Genomic DNA, 18,466 nt, shown 5'->3' on the forward strand with positions numbered 1-18,466 from the left:
CTTGAAAAAGCGGCTCATTACAAAACACGAAAGATCGAAACCTAAATTCTACTTTTTTGTGTGTTTACTATTTAATCAAGTGTCTGTTAAGCTGTTTCTTTGTGACTATGAAGTAATTCAGGAAAACCAGGATGTCACACTGACTGCCACAGAACCACCACATCAATGAACAAGCATAATGGGCTTTCAGGTATCTAAAATAACAGGTCCCTCAAAGGCTGGACATGCAGCTTCTCTGTGAGATAATTCCATCAGCAAGGGATGAGCGCTTCACTTAGCAGAACTGGCACATAATGCTCAAGCATGACTTAATGCTCGCAAGAGAAGATGCATGATTCCACTTTGATTTCTAGAAGGTAATTCTGAGTTCCTGTTAATTCTCCTCTTAGCAGCACAAGGAATCAAAAGCTTTCATAGAATTACCAGATTTGTAACCAAGCATTCACACAGAATTTTATTTTTTCAATGCATAATCAAAACTTGTTTTGATGGAAGTCACACTCAGTCATATTTTGCTAAGAGAAATGATTCTCAAAAAAACATTTTTTGCCCGTCCTCCATACAGTGATATTTCTTCTCCCTCATCACCGTAAGGTTAATGCTCAGGAAGTAGAACAAAGTGATTACCACTGTGCATGACAAGGATTGTTTGCTGCAGCAATTACCCCTCAAATCAGAATGTTACTTTTGTTTACACTCAACAGGGATAAAAAAAATGAATCCTAGATATTAGTATACACTAAATACACCCATTTTACACTGCTTGAATTTTGAGCAGGTAACACACTTTAATGTAGGTGTGGCATTATTTTTAATGCAAAATTATGACACCTCTTTTGAAATCCTAACATTCTGTGCTATTAAACACATGCTCTCATTTTCATCAGCATGAGAGGTGGTTGATTTTGTTTGCATCAATACAATGAACTAACAAGTCTATTCTTATTTGTACCAAAGCAAACACAGTATCCTTATAACCTCTATATTTATTTCCCTAAATTATTATCTGAAAGATAGTCAATATTTAAGCTCCCAATGAAGAGGCAAAAACAAAAAAAGGCAATTTTAGCTCCACAGAAAAATACTATAATTTTCACTGTATGTTAAGATTTTTAATAATTCGACATACATATAACTGATAGCTCATTAATAGAATTTGCATACAGAGCACACAAACATTTCTACATTTGATTCCTTTTGTGATTTGACATGAGCTGAATGGTCTTGAACAATTTATTCACCATTGTTTGGGACAGGCTATTTAATGCATTTCTGACCTCGAAACAAATGTGAGAGGTTGAGTATATCTTCATATTAGCATAAATACTGGTTAACTACAATAATCGTATACAACAGGCCTGTGCTCAGTTAGGTGGGCCTTTTCAAATACACAGCAATTAAACCCTCCTACATATTAATCACTTCGCATTCACAGAATACTTTCTATATGAGTACGAAATGTTTACAAATAAGGCTGGCATATTTTATATAATCTTCACCACCTCGGTTGAGGTGACTAAGGAGCGCTATCGTTATGTACATAAGAGTCATAGGCAGATGCAGATTAAATAAGGTCACCTTATTCCTTACTCCCATCTTCCCATTACAGCTATGGGATCTGGACTCTGAACTTGACACACCACTCATACTGCTATCTTGAAATAAATGGTGTACCAATTCAGGATAATTTACGTATTTTGCAAAAATGTTACAATTGTTTTTAGTTATGATTTTAAGAAGTTTCCCACATATTCTATACATTCAATCAGGCCACACTCTTTTCCACAGGAATCAAAAAAGTGAGATGGGCTGTCTCTGCTGAATTCCTAGTTCTGAAAAAACACAAACATCATCAACTCCAAGTCTAAAGCTGCAGCCCCAAAGGAATTCTGGAGGAGGAAAAAGCCACTGACTCCTTCACAGCCTCCTTCAAAATGACAAATATAAACAGAAGAGTCCATATGCTAATGGTCACAGTGCTGCTTATTAGAGACCATTTAAAATGAAGCCTCTGTCTCATGGGAAATTCTAATCTGCTTTTCTTTCCAACTATCAACAAAAAACATTTTAAAAAGATCAAAATTTAAAAAAACTCTTTTCCCATGGAAGATGAAGTATAACATATCCAATTGACTCCCACTAGACATTTTCATTTGAAACAAAAGCACTTTTACTTTCCCAAAATTAAATATTTTATGTTTTGTTAAAAATATTTTAACAGGGGTTTATTATTATCTGTATTTTTAGTGTTAGGGCCTTTCATTACCTTCCATTAAAAAATGCAAAGCAAAATTGTAAACAATGTTTAGTATGCAAAGCAAATGACACACTAGATTATCATTTGTAAATAAGGTACTAGATTTATGAACTGAGATTTTACAAATGCTGAAACAAAACCAAGATGCATTTGCTTAAACTGAACCACACGAAGAAACAAAATGTGCCTACTTCCAATTTCTGTACTTACATCAGTTAGGAATTACTCCTTACACTGCATCCTGCGGAAAGGACATTTCCTTTTTTATTATTATTAATACTTGCAAAAATCTGGATGGCCTTAGCATTTTACCATTTGTAGTTGAATTAGCTGGCCTTTCATTTTGTCTTTAAACCAGCCATTTTCATGCACAGTTTATCTGCATATAAACCATTCCATAACAGCAGTTTGTCACCTTCATATATATTATTGATGAGAAAACAGACAACCCACCAATTAAAATGCATGCACTTGCCCCATCTCCAGGCTCAGCCTGAGGTACTGATGGAACAGTTGAAGTAAAAACTCAGTTTTACATTTCAAAGAAAGTTCAAAGGCAGTGAGAAAAGACTGCCCTGCAAAGGCCACAGAAATTGTATTTATTGCTGGAAAAGTTTATTTAAGGAGTACACTATATACTCTGTATGAGAATAAAAATTATACTATGAGTCCACATCTTGTTCAACAAGACGTTCTACTTAGTTTTCCTTTCAGTCTTGGATTAAATCTATGAATCTGACAAAATGATAGTTTGAACATTCTTACAAGACTAGTCACAGCTTAGTATCAAAGATACAGAGTCAAATAATGGTCAAGATATAAATCAAGCAGATGTAACTGGATTTGTGTTTCTGTTGCTACCTCAGCAAGACATACAACAATATTTCTTGGGCCCCAAAATACCGCCAAGTGATAAATCAAAGGAAATATTAAAAGTATCTGAAATCGGGATGTCTTTAGATGGACAAACAACCCTGAGATCACTTGTCTTCTCTGCTTCCATCCAAATTCTTGGGTTGTCAAAAATCACCAAGCCATTCCATAAACACTAAGTATTTATTCCACGATCTACTAGTCCTTTCTAAAGTAAGTATAACAAGAGAATTTATCCAACAGAGATTATCTAAAATAAAATATTCTGTTAAAAATACGTATTTTAAAGAAATTAGTATCAAATGATATTACCTTGGCTGCATAACATATCTCTAACCTTGTTTTTGGAAAACCACACGGCCTTTCTTTCCTCTGTTTCTGAACGTAAGACTAAATATCCCATGTTAAGACACATTTATGCAGCTGTTAATGAAAGTCATAAATACAATACACATTTCACCGTACAACTTTGCAATGGCAACTCCATACCATAAATGTATCACATTTACACTATAAGTTAATGAAAAAGAGCTGAGCTACATCAGCACTAGCAGAAAACACAAAATATTTCTCTTACCTCCATCTCTGTGCAGTGTAAACGGCCTGATTTATCTGTAATTGAAAAAAAAAGTTTTCAGATTAAGTAAAAGACGGTGGACAAATAAAACTAAAAGCTTGAGTCACTTTTTTTTTTTGAGTAATTGCCAAATATTTTTTGCCTTACTTTAATCACACATTTCAATAATGTTTCCATTATATATGCATTACAGAACTAACAACAAGAAGGCCCTGCCCTTTTTATTTGAATCCTTCACAATACTCCCTTTTTAAAAGATGTGTCTTTAATGCCTGGCTTCATTATTTAAATTGTATGACTGATGCTTGGCCATGGAGGGAACATGAAAACACATTGGCTTAAATTAAGCAGCAGCAAATAATTATTTCAAGAGAAAAAACAACATTAATTCATAAACCAGAGAAAAGCCACTGTTTCATCTGATACTTCTGGGATATCAATGAGTTCAACAACATGAAGTTCAAGCAAATTAAAGTTGAAACATTACTGTAATATTTTTGCATTTCCTCTGAGTTCAGAAACATCACTTTGGAATTTATATAATACAGAAAAATTAAGTTTCTGAATAGTTTCATCAAATTGAAATCTCAATTTTCTCAAAGACAAAACACTTTGGTATAAAAGTGTAAGTGGCTTGACAGCTTACAAAAAATAAGACTGAAATTTCCCAGCATATTAGGAAGGTACCATTTCACTAAAAGCAGCAAGATTATCATTTCATATTAATAATTCATGTCAAAGTAGGGTGAAGTAATTCTGACAGGATGAATATCTTGACGATATTCAAGTCAATCAAGTATTCCACTGAAATACATCCATTTCAACGGGGAGATACCCAAAACTTTAATTTCAAAACACACAGATATTGCATTTTACTCTTTTTATCTTTGCTTTCTGGCTGCATTGCACCCACACTGCTAGTCTAAAATTTGCGACTTTGGGCCTGATGGCACTCACCCTAGGAAATGCATGACACGATTTTGAGTCCCCATGTACTCAAAAACTAGAACGGCACGCTTTCGCTTGACTGTGGGTACACTGAGAGCATATGTTACAGGTGATGGTTGCTGAACACCACCCAGTGTAGCCAAAGGACTTACTGCAATAGCTAGGAAGAGCCTGCAATTTGTAGCCATAACTGGAAGGACTGTTTTATCAGATTGCCTGGCAAGCCCAAGGAAGCTCAACCAACTGGTTAGCATAATGCTTGCACAGAAGAGTGATCACGCTGACTTCATACGTTAAATCTGAATGGCGTGCAAAACTGTCGGCACTAGGGAAGAGTCACCCGCTTAGAAAAAGATCAAATTTTCATATTGAACTGGTCACCTTCCCTTTTAAACTAAAGGTTAAACACATCTTGGATGAATAGGGAACATCCACCTAACAGAGTGAAAGTTGTTTATCTTCATTTTGAACTGCTGCCAATGCAAGCAGAATGCTTAGCACTGGTGTCTGACTTAAAAATGAAGAACAGAAGAGTGACTTAAAAAGGCAGCTTTTGCATCACGTATCATCTTTTCAAAAGGACTGGTGATTCTGGTCAATTCACTTCAAGATCCACATAAGAGACATTTTTTGTGTTTAAAATGGTAACATTCATGTGATTGTTATAAATTACAAATGGGAGAAATTTACTGAGAACTTTTTTGATAATAATAATCCTACAATTATTAGCAGATTTATGAATATTAGGGGCTACTTCTGTGAAACTCAAATGACAGATGACCAAAACAATGTAACTCCACGATACAGGATGATACAAGACTAATGACTAAAGACTAAGACTAAAGATGGGTGGACTGTCTGGTGGGTGAGGAATTGCTTAGATGGTTGCATCCAGAGGGTAGTGGTCAACGGCTCAATGTCCAGATGGAGGCTGGTGACGAGTGGCGTCCCGCAGGGGTCCGCACTGGGACCGGTACTGTTTAATATTGTCATCAATGACATAGACAGTGGGATCGAGGGCACACTCAGCAAGTTTGCAGATGACACCAAGCTGAGGGGTGCGGTCGACACGCCAGAGGGACAGGATGCCATCCAGAGGGACCTGGACAAGCTCAAGAAGTGGGTCTGTGTGAACCTCATGAGGTTTACCAAGGCCAAGGGCAAGGTCCTGCACCTGGGTTGGGGCAACCCCTGGTATCAATACAGGCTGGGGGATGAAGGGATTGAGAGCAGCCCTGCCGAGAAGGACTTGGGGGTACTGGTGGATGAAAAGCTGGACATGAGCCAGCAATGTGCGCTCACACCCCATAAGGCCAATCGTATCCTGGGCTGCATCACAAGAAGCATGGCCAGCAGGTCGAGGGAGGTGATTCTGCCCCTCCACTCTGCTCTGGTGAGACCCCACCTGGAGTACTGCGTCCAGCTCTGGAGCCCTCAGCATAAGAAAGACACGGACCTGTTGGAGCAGGTCCAGAGGAGGGCCACAAAAATGATCAGGGGGATGGAAGACCTCTCCTATGAAGAAAGGCTGAGAGAGTTGGGGTTGTTCAGCCTAGAGAAGAGAAGGCTTTGGGGAGACCTTGTTGCAGCCTCTCAGTACTTCAAGGGGGCTTATAAAAAAGATGGCGGCAAACTTTTTAGCAGGGCCTGTTGCGACAGGACAAGGGGGAATGGCTTTAAACTAAAGGGGGTTAGATTTAGACTAGATATAAGGAAGAAATTTTTTACGCTGAGGGTGGTGAAACACTGGCACAGGTTGCCCAGAGAGGTGGTGGATGCCCCATCCCTGGAAAGGTCAGGTGGGATGGGGCTCTGAGCAACCTGATCTAGTTGAAGATGTCCCTGCCCATGGCAGGGGGGTTGGACTAGATGACCTTTAGAGGTCCCTTCCAACCCAAACTATTCTATGATTCTATAATTCACAGAAATGTAGTCAAGATGGGGAAAAAAAGTGTGCTGCCTTTTTTGGAAGAAAAGTATTTTTTTTTTAAATTACTACTTCAGAAAAAAGTAGTATTTTTAAACCTATAACAATGCAATGGCATACAGAAGGCCACCAATGGTTGCAATCACTGATAATTTAAAATATCTTGACTTGCATCTCCTATGGTCTAATGGAACAGGAGTCAAACTATCTACTAGATCCTCTCAGCAGCACAGACACGAAGTATTCATTGCTATACCTCATAGCAATGCTGAGATGCTATGAAGATCCTTTTAATAGAAGTCCTAACCAAGTCCTGAAGCACAAAACAAATAAATCAGCCCAGCCCAAAACAAGTAAGGCAAAACCTGTATTTCTGAAAGAAATAGCAAGAAGTTTATCTCACAGCCCCTTTGACAGATCATCTTCGATAAACTTCCATGAAAGCTGTTCTTCAAGGAAAAGCACTCAAACTTTGGAAACCTTCCTTATTTCATATATGGTACTATCAAAATTTACTATGGCTTTCAGAGCAAATCATAATTCATTTTTGTTTTTATTATAAAAAAATGTAGGGAATATCTTAAACTGGATTATTTATTCCTATTATTTGTGAAGTGGGCAACAACACAAGAGAAGCGCAACATTTATACCAGCGCTTTAAAAAACAATAGTATTGTCATGGTTCTATGTGCTCCCCTCCTATGGGGAGGAAAGGGAGAATAACAAGTAGTTTAAGTCTCACACCAGCTCAAATGCACCGCAGACAGTATTCTAAACAGCTGCAAACTACTAACTGACTTACAACATTTTAATATTATATTCTGCATTGTGGTGATTATTAACCATACCATTCCATATCCCTCTCTACGTTGAGTACAGCTATACACTTAACAGATTTCCCTGAGATGTTTGCAGTGACTTATGGGCCCACTCCTTTGGGAATTTCCTACATTTCTGAAGAGACCAGCATTAACAGTATTGACTCAAGAAACGTGCACTTACTTGCATCTATCAAGACTGAAATGAATTTGCTTTTGTATGGCCCATGCAAGCCAATTTACTTATACTGGCTTTAGTTATACTGGCTGGGAGTAAAAATTTCTTCTCTCTTCAGCTGATACCACTGAAAAAGCAGAAACTCTTAAACGTAGCCTAAGGGTCACGCTTAGGCTGTATTCCTGTATTCCCTGTAAGAAGTCATAGAATAGTCTCTGTCTGCAAGCAGTATTAAGTGCTTATCTGGTAAATAAGTGAACACTTACAAAATTATTTAAGCTTCTGCTTCTTAACATAGATCCAGACTTCACAACCATTCAACTAGATACTAATCTCTGTAGCATTTTCACCACTCTTACTGTCAAAAAAAATTAAACAGTATTTTTCCATGACAGCTTTCCAATAGTGACTAATGCATTCATCACTTGTAAATAGCATAACTTTAACTGTCAAGTTAACGTCAATTTATAAACAAGCTACAGTTTGGAAGCTTATATGATTGCTGAAATGCAAAAAATGATCAGTTTTTGCAAGAAGGAAAGAGGAAACCGCCAATGTAAGTCTCTATCTCTGAAAACAGTCTTCAGAGAGACATATCTGCCACCAAAAAAAAGAAGAAACCCCAAACCTTAACATTAATTTTTCATTCCTCAAAACTTCTATTTGAAAATTATTCTTATTTCAAACCCTCAACAAGAGGAGTCATGTCAAACTTTCATCAAGCACTAGGGCACACTGTCTCATCCCTCAAGGCAGGAGCTTCCAGGCTGCTATTTAGACTGGAAAAAATAATTCTTTTCACAAAATCTCTCAGAATGCTGTTAAAAAAAGACTACATTCAATTTATCTATAGCCCATGCTTCACTGAAGCACAGTTTCCCTGCCTTCCAAGGATTAACAGGTCACTGTTAGAAAGGGTCTTCATAGATTTAAAAACAAATAGCAAGCATATCATGTACTGCTGCCAATAGCAAGAAGCACATATTTAAGACTGAATTTTAAAAGCAAAATAGATAATACAGCGTGTTAAAATGGACTGACACGGGGTATTTGCAAGAAAGCATGCAGGACATGCAAAACCATTTGCACTCTGCTATCCGAAGAAAAATTAAGCTAGAGTTGATGTTAGTGATGTGACACCACAACCACATGGCCGCTGTTTCAGCTATAACCAGCTGCTCTAAGAGCCCTGCAGCTTAGAGCCTCAGAGCATCTTCCCAGCCTTCCTCTAGTGTCTCAGATACCTCTGCATAGATCCAAAAGCATTTGCTTCAAGACAGCTTCCTGCAGAATTGAAATTATTAGCACTGATTTGCAGGCAACAATGTAGCTGACGTACACACTGGCAACAAACCTGAAACTCATTTTGTGTTAAAGATTAATATTCTAATTAAACGCCACAGCCCATTTCTGCAGGTTTTGGGTGAAACCAAGCTGCTATTTCCACGATAGCAGAACTCAAGTTGCCTTCAGGAAAGACAGCCGCTGCCCATACATACTGGAGGACAGTGGAAGAGGTGGCCAAAGAAGGAACACAGGGGCTAATCGAAGGAAAGGGAGCAAGGGAGAACGTGGGAGTCACTAACTCAAGATCCTTAAATTGAACAGTTTTTAGTCAGGCCCTCAAATTAACCATAAGTTGAATTTGCATTTGCTTTCTAGCATTTACGTCTTCAAGAGGCACTGTAGCTACAATAGTAGGCTTTTCCCTGCCCTTAAGAGAATGAGGAACTCCTTTAATTAAAAAAAAAAAAAGGGGGGGGGGGGGAGGAGTTCAGACTCACATTTAATCATCTGATTGCAGGAACTGGAGCATTAGTTACCAAATCTGACAAGATAGTCAATACAAGAGTCAATATTAGTACCAATGATAGGAAAGGGAAAGAATTAAGAAAGCAAAGGCAACCAAGCAACATAAGGAAAAGAGATGAATATGCAAAGAACAGGATTCATAATTAAACGAAGGGAGAGGAAAATATTGATGTAGCAGGAGTGAGCCAGACTTCTGGCAGAGGATGGATATTACAAGATAAACAGAGGAGGACAGAGAAATCTTGCTTGATAAAAAGAAACAGAAAAAAATGAAAACAACAAAGACAAATATAGTAAAGTATAGCTTAGGAGTAAGAGACATCAGGCTGCAGGGAAAAAGGTCAAGAAGCGTGAGAACACGAGGAAGTGGAAGGAAGCAGACTGGATTAGGAGAGGTAATCGGAGACCCCTCAGAGCAGCGAGCACGGAGACCTATGTTTTTAAGTAAAACACTCAGGCTTTGAGGATCAACATATCCTTCCTTTAAACTGTGTAATTAGAAGGCAACAAGAAATGGGGTGAGTTTTTGCAGCTTGTGGCTTTTTGAATATGACTCATGATTTCTGTATCGGCCTACAGCTGAAGATTTAGAAATGGTATGCCTCATTTTTCTGCTTGGGAGAGGAGAAAGGAAAGAGAAAGAAATTGGTAAGAAAATACAAGGAAAATTCTTAGAGAGGTTACTAGACCGAAGGCGGCCAGGACTTTCCTCCCCTGTGTCAATCTTTCTTCATGCCTTCATCTTTCTCCATTCAACACTTCACTGAAGTTACTCCTCGTTTTGTACAGTCATAAGCAATCCATTTGTACATTGCACAAAGCAAAGGTAATAAATAAGAGGTCTTCAGTGTTAATACCCAGTTAAATTTTGTGATAAAAATTATTTTAAAGTAATATTCTTTAATTCCAAATTAACAAATCCAAACTACCTTAGTACTACCTTCTAAGATATAATTAAATGGTCACTCTTTGCCTTGTCCCATTTCCACTCTGCGCAAGGAAACCGGCTGTACTCAACATACAATTCTTTCTATGTTCCACTGCTCACCCTCTTTAACAAACCTGTAAGTTTACCTAGGGATCACATCAATTTTTGTTATTCTAAGATAAATACTGTGGTAGATAAGCATCTCCAAGTGCTGCTGAGCTCTGTTCGTAGCTGTCAGTCTCTTCTGCAGATGCTTAAGTACAGATACTACACTCACTTTCCTCTGGCCTGTCCAGATAACAACCCTTCCCCAAAAGCGAGAATTGGCAGAGTTCACGTGTCTCAAATTTTTTTTTTTTTTTTTTTTTAAAGTTCAGTTACTCTAATCATATTCTAATTTTTCCTGGAGCTATCCACTTGCTTGCTCATTCAACAAGTATATGTGCTTGTGGCAGAATTCCGACTGCATTGAAGTCACCAGTAAGTTTCTGCCATCATGTTTGATAGATCCAGGGTTTCAAGCAGGTTACAGCTTTTCTAAATTGATAACACAGCACTGTTGGATCTGTTAAGAACTTTCACCAGCTGTTAATAAACTCTCTCAAGTAGATGAAAAAGTAGTTCTCTTAATTCTCTACCTCAGCTATGTCTTTGCAGTCTTGTATTTACACTGTACAAACTGACTCATCTCCTTTTGTTCCTGTTAAAGTGCACAGTAATAAAATTCAATAACACAGTTGTGTGTGTCATGCAAGCTAACTTAAGGTTTTATCAGGAATAGAACAGTATTCGTTCTGTCTCCTTACCAGATCCAGTGCTGTAATGTGATAAATTAATTCAGAAACAAAGAGTGAACACTCTCCAGTTTCCTTTTAACAGACATTATGAAAAAGCTTCCCCACTTTTATAAAGATATGTTCATTGCCAACATGGATCCAGGATGTTATGTAGCTTTAATCCTCTTGTCACCTGCACACTTGGCAAACGCAGTCACACTCGGGTCAGACTCATTCACAACGCTGCTGCCGTGCGGGTTATTTTCACTGCCTGTCACTCTGATCACATCTTGCTCTCTGAATCATCCTGTTAAAGGCTGTCTCTCTCTCTCTGTCACATCATACGCTGCTACCATCTTCATTTTCAAAGCCCTTCTCATGCTACCCCAGTCCTACCCATCACCTCCCACTGGGTACTGTGGGGTAAACTGTCACAGACAGCCCCTGAAGTTGGACTCCATTACTTTTTTTTTTTTAATGCATCTTTGTTCTTTCCCCAGTGATGCCCCTTAAAGACATATTAACTCTCTGCAACATCATGGCAGATGTCTCATTTTTCACTCTACTCTTCAATCACTGTTAACAATGACAACTACAATTCTACTTCCCTTTCTACAGCAACATTTTTACTACACTAGTCAAGAAAACCTCTGTTAAATTTCAAATGTGTTATCTTTTACTTTAAGTCGTTATGAACATCAGGAGCCCACAATTCCTCAAAGGTCTTTGCTCTTAAGTTTTCCTTAGGAACAAATGCAGATTTCAGACAACACCAAATTAGTCCTTATGCCTTCACTGCCTACTTACCATTTTCAACATTTCTGCATACAAATAGAGGTAACCAAGGTCACCTATCACTGTTGGCAACTCCCATTTCTTTTGCGCAGGCATTTGGAATATGCTTTTTTTTTTTTAAGCCAAAGACCTTATTTTCTCATGTTGGGGTCTTATCTTTGCTTATTTTGTCCTCCCCCACCAGAGCTGTCTACAATAGGGTCCCTAGCCATCCGTCCACATTCACAGAGCCCACGTAGCCCCCAGTGCACAGGATGCATCAGCATAAGCCATGATTGGAAGCCTTCCAGTTCACCCTTACGTACTGGGAACCACACTGATGGCAGAAAGCCTAGCATGAATAAGGCCTAAGCTTTCTCTCTTTTACAGATCAGCAGAGCAAGCGAGCGGAGATGAAGTATCAACTCACCGAGGCTCCTCTCTGCTGCCTAGTGCCATTTTCTTCCTACCTTGACTTCCAACATTAACATATCTATACAGATATATATAGATACCTATCTATCTTAAAACTCTTGTAGGAAAAGGTGAGGCTTAATACATCAAAACTTACTATTTTTAAATACGGATGTTTCTGAATACCCTTGAACAAAATCTGAATTCAGAGCATAATTAAGTCTTAATTCTAGAGGTACTGTTTATTTTAGCAGCATCCATAGCAACACCTGTTTTGAAAGTTAAACTGCAAGCAAGGCTACTCCCATCCATTACTTTTCAAAAGGGTCAACAAAATTAGAAGTAAAATGTCAGTACATTCATTTGCCTCTAAAAATCCTGTGTATTTTTCCTCGGCGGTCTACGAGAGACTGACAGATAAGAAAGTCTTGATGCACACAAGCTAAATTTGCATTTATTCGTCCTATATTTCTCCACGCTACCTTCCAACACCTGGGCACACAAGGGTGTAAGAAGGACATGAAAGTCATTAAAACTGCCAAGACAATGTAAGCTATTCCTCTCCAGCGTGTCTCAGCCTGAGCCCTCCAAGTCCCATGAAAGCCACCGCACAGTCAACTTTCCTGCGATCTTTTTGATTCAAAGCCAGAATACTTCATGCATTATGCCCTCCCGCTGAACGCCTGGCAGATTTCCAAGAGAAAAATCTGCATAGTACTTGCTTCTGATAAAACCAGCAGTAATTTCCTTCTGTGCTGGGAATCTTCCTCTAGGGCTGGAGGACAAGGCAAAAGAAGGGCCACCGACACTACCTGCAGAGGCATGCTCTCAGGAGGGAGAGGGAAGGCTGAGGAGCGCTGCATGCATGCCAGCCCCCAACAGCCAATGGCTGGAAGTCAGCACGGTTTGGTTTTCCAAACACCCACCTTTGCCCCTTTCCAAGATCCTCATGGCCATTCCACTTCAGGAGCTCAGTGCAATGCCCAAAATCAGTGGCTGCCTTTGCTAAGTCAGGGATCTGGCACTAACAAAACACGCGGGGAAAACTCTCAGTTTTTCCAAGCCTGCTCATCCCCAGAACTGTCCTGCGGGAAGGAGGCAGCACAGCCGGCGTGCTGAGAAGCGAGCGCCCCTTATCCAGCCCGCAGCGACAACGCGACCCCGACGAAACAGCCTCCTGTGCTGTTTCTGCTGCCACTAAATACTGGGCATGAGGTCGATTGCCAGCTCTTGTGTGGGTTTTCTACTCCTGTATCTATCACTTCATTATTGCTTCAAGTTTATAAAAATGCTTATAAGTACTGTTCCTCAAGAAAAGAGCTTGGAGGAGTCAAACCACATGTTTACACCAAATGTTTTAGCTTGTTCAGAAGTTATTTTTTATTGTATCTGGCACTTTACTAGACGCCACTGTTGGCTCATTTCATATAAATTGCAAGTAACAAAGAGATGGCTAAAACACCCATTAGGTAAAATACATTCTACACTGTATCTCCAATTTCATCGTGGGTATTTCTAAGCAACCCACATTTCTGTGGTATTTACATGTCAGACAGTTACAATGATTCATCCTAAGATGACCACAGTGAGCTTTTAATTTTTTGCATATTCATGTTTATTTCTTACTCACTTCAGTTCTGGCAAAACGATAAGGTTTGCAACACACCATGAAAACATCGCTTCGTGAGAGTCTCCAGAGCAAACTCTGTGACACGGCTGCATTTGCTCCTGACTTCGCCCGAGCTCCGCTGACAGGCATGACTGATCACATCGTTCTTCGCAATCCTGAACAAAGCCCAAATGTTCGCTACCCAAAGACACCATTCTTCAGGGACTCCTTTATTTGCCCACACAGGATTCTGTTGTTTACAAAAACAGAAACTAACAACCAATATTTGTTCCTGTGAATTATCCAAACCTATGCACCAACCTACAGCTATACATTTTTTATGTATCGCTACAAAAAAATAGCTTTACAGCTCGGAGCGGTAACCCACAGAACCCCTATTGCTCTAACAAGCCTCCTAACACAGGCATTTAAATCCAAGTTGTCTGAAATACAAAGGCAGGAAAACAATTAGCAGGAATCCTTCCTGATCCTCCTCTTGCCAGGGATTCAGGTAATATCAATGCTTACGTGAAAATGAACAACTGAGTGACATTTTCATTCTTAATCTTTTTACTTCTATTTAAGCAAAACTTTATTGATTTTTTTTTTTTAAAGATAACCAAATATTAATAGACCACATAGACAAAACTGGAAAGATCTGAGAATCAATCTCTGGTTTTGATTAAGGATGGGGATTGAACTCCAAGGTTGTTTTTCTGCCCCGGTATCAGTGAAACTCATCTTTGTTTCCCATCTCAAGGACATTTTACTCAATTTCTAGGTATTTTTACTTGGAATTTCAAGTATCGCGCATTAACCTGAAAACTGCTTCACAAGAAACAGCTTTGGAAAAATTGAAAACCATCAATTTCTACATAATCAGTACTTCTTTTTAAGAAAACTTGAATTTGTATCTCAAGAGTAAAATTAATGTAGCCAGACAGCTTTAGGGCCTATGCTATGATGTACTGCTCCCCAAGTCATAGCACCAGGGCAACGGTTCTTCTTAAGCCCTCATTGCTACTAAGCAGAATACATGAGCCTAAGAATAAATACCCATTCAAGAGGCTCAAGCTGAAATTGGCTCAGAAGGCTCATTAATCATCACCTAAGGACACTGCAGTGAGCAATAAGGAAAAGAACTGGGACAGTTCAAAAGATACCAAAGAGAAGCAAGCCTACTGTCAGCTCTTCAATATTCAGTATAGTGAATTACCAACATTCACTGTATCACACACACGATGTTTTCCAGCGAAAGCCTGCTACAGGTTCTACAAACCAAAGAAGAATAAAAGCCAACTGACTAGGACCACCTTTGTTTCATGTTGTTGACAGTTACTCCCAGGAACACACAAAATCCTTTGTGAAAGCCTGAAGGCCGAGCAATAGCCTATATTGCAGAAGTCTATTCAAAGTTAGGGAGATGAGAAAGACCAGGGGCAGGGAGAGGACCCCAGGAGGAATACTGCCTCCTTTCAAATCCAGACGCCTACCAGCCTGCGGCTGATGCAAAAGTGGGATCACCGAGTATGGTTTAGGAATGGACATCTGGCAGAAACCTCCCCTCCTCCCCTTTTCTATTATATGCACCGGAGGGGGTACTCTCCCTGGGTTATCTCCCCTCTCATGCTTTCCTGGGAGGTCTTAGCAGACTGGTTACCTTTATATACATACATACACACACACTCTCTCTCTCTCTCTCTAAAAGATTTTCAAGAAATAAGCACACGTATGTGGTGTTAACTGATATATAACATAATACATACAATAATAAGGTAAGAGGGAAAAAAAAAAAGAGATAAGAAAAAAAATAGTCAGGGCTGTAAGATTAAAAAAAGGTCTCATCTATCCAAAGATTTAAATGCGGTATCAACACACGCAGGTTAGCACATGTTATCTAAAACATTTAAAAAGACTAATGCAGATGTGGCATGCAGCTTTAGCATAAACTAAACATGCTGGATGTCAGTGAGGGGCCTGAGCTTTATATCCAGATATATCCAACACCTTCCTACGGGCCATTAAAGATGTACGGTAAGAGGAAATAGAATAAGCCCACAAATAGCAAGGAAAAAGCAACAAAAAGAAATACATAGTAAATCAATATATTTCCTACAGTAGGAAAGAGAAAGGAAGAAGTCTGATATCATCTCAAAATACCGTAAGTAAAAGCAGCACACAATATGCAATACAGAACTCTTCAATGCTCTTGTGACATGCAGATGCCTTGGTCAGGAAAGTATTTTCCTGGAACTTCTGGGTGTCGGTCTGGCATTTTATTAACATTACAATAACCTAGTTTTTTAAATAATTAAAAAAGCACATCAGATCACATTTAAATGGAAGTCATTATTAGACTCATTCCAATTGTGGAACAAAATTGTGTCCCTTCTTCCACTGAGTATATTTTGATATTTGCAGGTACCACTACCTCCAAACTGGATTACTGCAAATCTCTGCCAAAAGACTTTTCAGACATGCACTGTACTAAAAGCCTTCATTAAATTGTAACACCAGGCACAATATCCATGTTCTAAAGACCAAGGGCTCAATTAATCCTGTTTTCTGAATTTACCATTGCCTTCTGCTTCACATAACTTTAAAATGCCGAAACCTCTGTCTTCCTGGAAAATTCAGTGACATTGAACATGGACTAGGTTGATACTGGGGAATACCATCATCTGTGTGATAACCGATCGTAACCCTCTGCTGCCTAGCTTTAGTTTCTTTTCAGAAATCAAGCTTTACTTGCAACAAAAAATATTCCTTTCCACATTCATAACCAGAAGCTTTGAAATGCCTAGATGTGAGCCCTTCTTTTCCTTTCCAATGCAAAACATGTTTTCCTGGGCGTTTTAAAGAAACAGATGGTAGGTGCTAAGCCCCTGGTAGGTGTACACGGCTTTCTTATTTACTTAATGTCAGTATACCTCTAAATTGATCTATTTCTAGTAGGTGCCTTTTGATGCCAAACTATTTCTGAAAGACACTGTAGGATGAGCAATATGGCCAAAGGAACTCCAAAAGCAGGCGCTATAGGTGCGGATGACACAGTATTACGCACCAAAAGACGACGCAATTATAAAACGCTAAACCCGCATTCACCTCCCCTGTACCCACACGTAGGCGATTAAATTCAAGGCGACGGTTTCTGCCTTTCCACGCACGAAACCGAGATGGTGCAGGGACACGCACCCCCCCACCCGCCCCCGGCACGGCTGAGGAGCCGAGCGCTCGCTCACCGCAACCCGCCGGCGGGAAGGAGACCGTCTCCTCCCGGCTGCCACAGCCCAGGGACAAAGGCAGAGGGAGAAAGGCAGCCGCCCGCGCCCGCACCCGACACCCGGCCGCCGCCGTTGTTGGGCCGGGCCGGGCCGTACCCGGGGGGCTGAAGGGGGTCGGTGGCGGCGGCGGAGCCCGGCCTTACCTGCGGCGGGCGGGGGCGGCCGGTGGGGCTCGCCCTGCTCCAGGGTGACGGCGCCGTCCCGCCAGACGCGGAGGTGGGCGGCCGCCCCCAACCTGGCGGCGGGGGTCTCGCCGCGGCGGGCGCGGGCCCGCAGCGAGCCGCAGCACTGGTAGCACACAGCCCACGCCTGCTCCTCGTTGATGGGCTGGTTGTAGAGCCTCAGGATCTCCTCCAGCGACAGCGCCTCCGGCTGCCCACCGGCCCCGCTGCCGCCATCCTCCTCCTCGTCGGCGGAGGGGCGGGAAGCGCCGGGTTGGGGCTCCGCGCCCCGCTCCCCCGGCAGCGCCATGCCCTGCCTCCGCCGCGGTGCTCCTCGGCTCAGCGACCGGCCCCGCCGCGGCGGCGGCTGCTACTGCTGCTGCTACTTGCACTGCTGCTGCTTGTGCTGCGGCCGCCCGGTCCCGCCGTGCTCATCCTCCCCGCCCCACTAGTGCCACCAGGCCGCCGGACAGCCCGGCCCGCGCAGCAGGCAGGCAGCGGCCGGCCGGCAGGAGGAGCGGCGCCCGGGCCGCCCGCCGCTGCCAGCGCCGCAGGGGGAGACAGCTCATAGCAACGCAATGGCGTCCTCGCCCGCCGCCAACGGCCGCCGCCCGGCGCCGCAGCGCCCCCTGCCGCCGCCAGAGCCGGCGTGGCTGTAATGGCGGGCGGCGGCCTGGCTGCGCGGGGCTGGGGAAGGCGGGATTTGCTGCGGCGGCTGCCACGGCAGCCTCCGCGTCCACGGGCAGCGCTTAAGTCTCCTTTCGAGATACTAGGCTTCCACGTCTGCCTTAGACACGGATGACGACGTGGTGTTCTTATTCCGTAACCCTCGGGCCGCTGGTTCTGTGCCTAGTGTTGCTAACACCACCCCCCCCCGAAAAAAACAATTCCAGTCGGAAAGCAGGATGACACCCTTCCGCACCCCCAATAGTTAAGCGATGACGCTGACCCACATCTCCATCACGGATGCTTCAGGTTTCAGAGGAAAGCATTAGCGAGTCCCTGCTTCCACAGCGGGAGGGTGGCTGTGAATCCCGCGGTCTGCCCTTGCAGCGCGAACACCCCGCGCCGCAGCTTCCTCCGGCAAAGCTCCATCCCCTGCCGCAGCAAGGCGGGAGACGGACGCCAAG

At 41.6% G+C, this 18,466-nt stretch overlaps 1 protein-coding gene across 5 annotated transcripts in view; it reads right to left on the bottom strand.

Annotated features, from left to right (window-relative positions):
* SPIRE1 (spire type actin nucleation factor 1) overlaps window positions 1-17,832 on the bottom strand; it is a 134,992-nt gene extending 117,160 nt beyond the window's left edge. For all 5 annotated transcript variants that reach the window (XM_076330014.1, XM_076330012.1, XM_076330016.1 and 2 more), the window contains exons 1-2: window positions 17,319-17,832; window positions 3,708-3,742 (exon numbers count right to left, since the gene is read on the bottom strand). In XM_076330014.1, coding sequence (XP_076186129.1) covers window positions 3,708-3,742; window positions 17,319-17,646 — 363 coding nt within the window. In that variant the 5' untranslated portion in view covers window positions 17,647-17,832. The remainder of the gene's footprint in view (window positions 1-3,707; window positions 3,743-17,318) is intronic.
* Window positions 17,833-18,466: the final 634 nt, after the last annotated feature.

Source organism: Aptenodytes patagonicus, chromosome 2 (genome assembly GCF_965638725.1).
Source record: "Aptenodytes patagonicus chromosome 2, bAptPat1.pri.cur, whole genome shotgun sequence".
Classification (NCBI taxonomy): domain Eukaryota; kingdom Metazoa; phylum Chordata; class Aves; order Sphenisciformes; family Spheniscidae; genus Aptenodytes; species Aptenodytes patagonicus.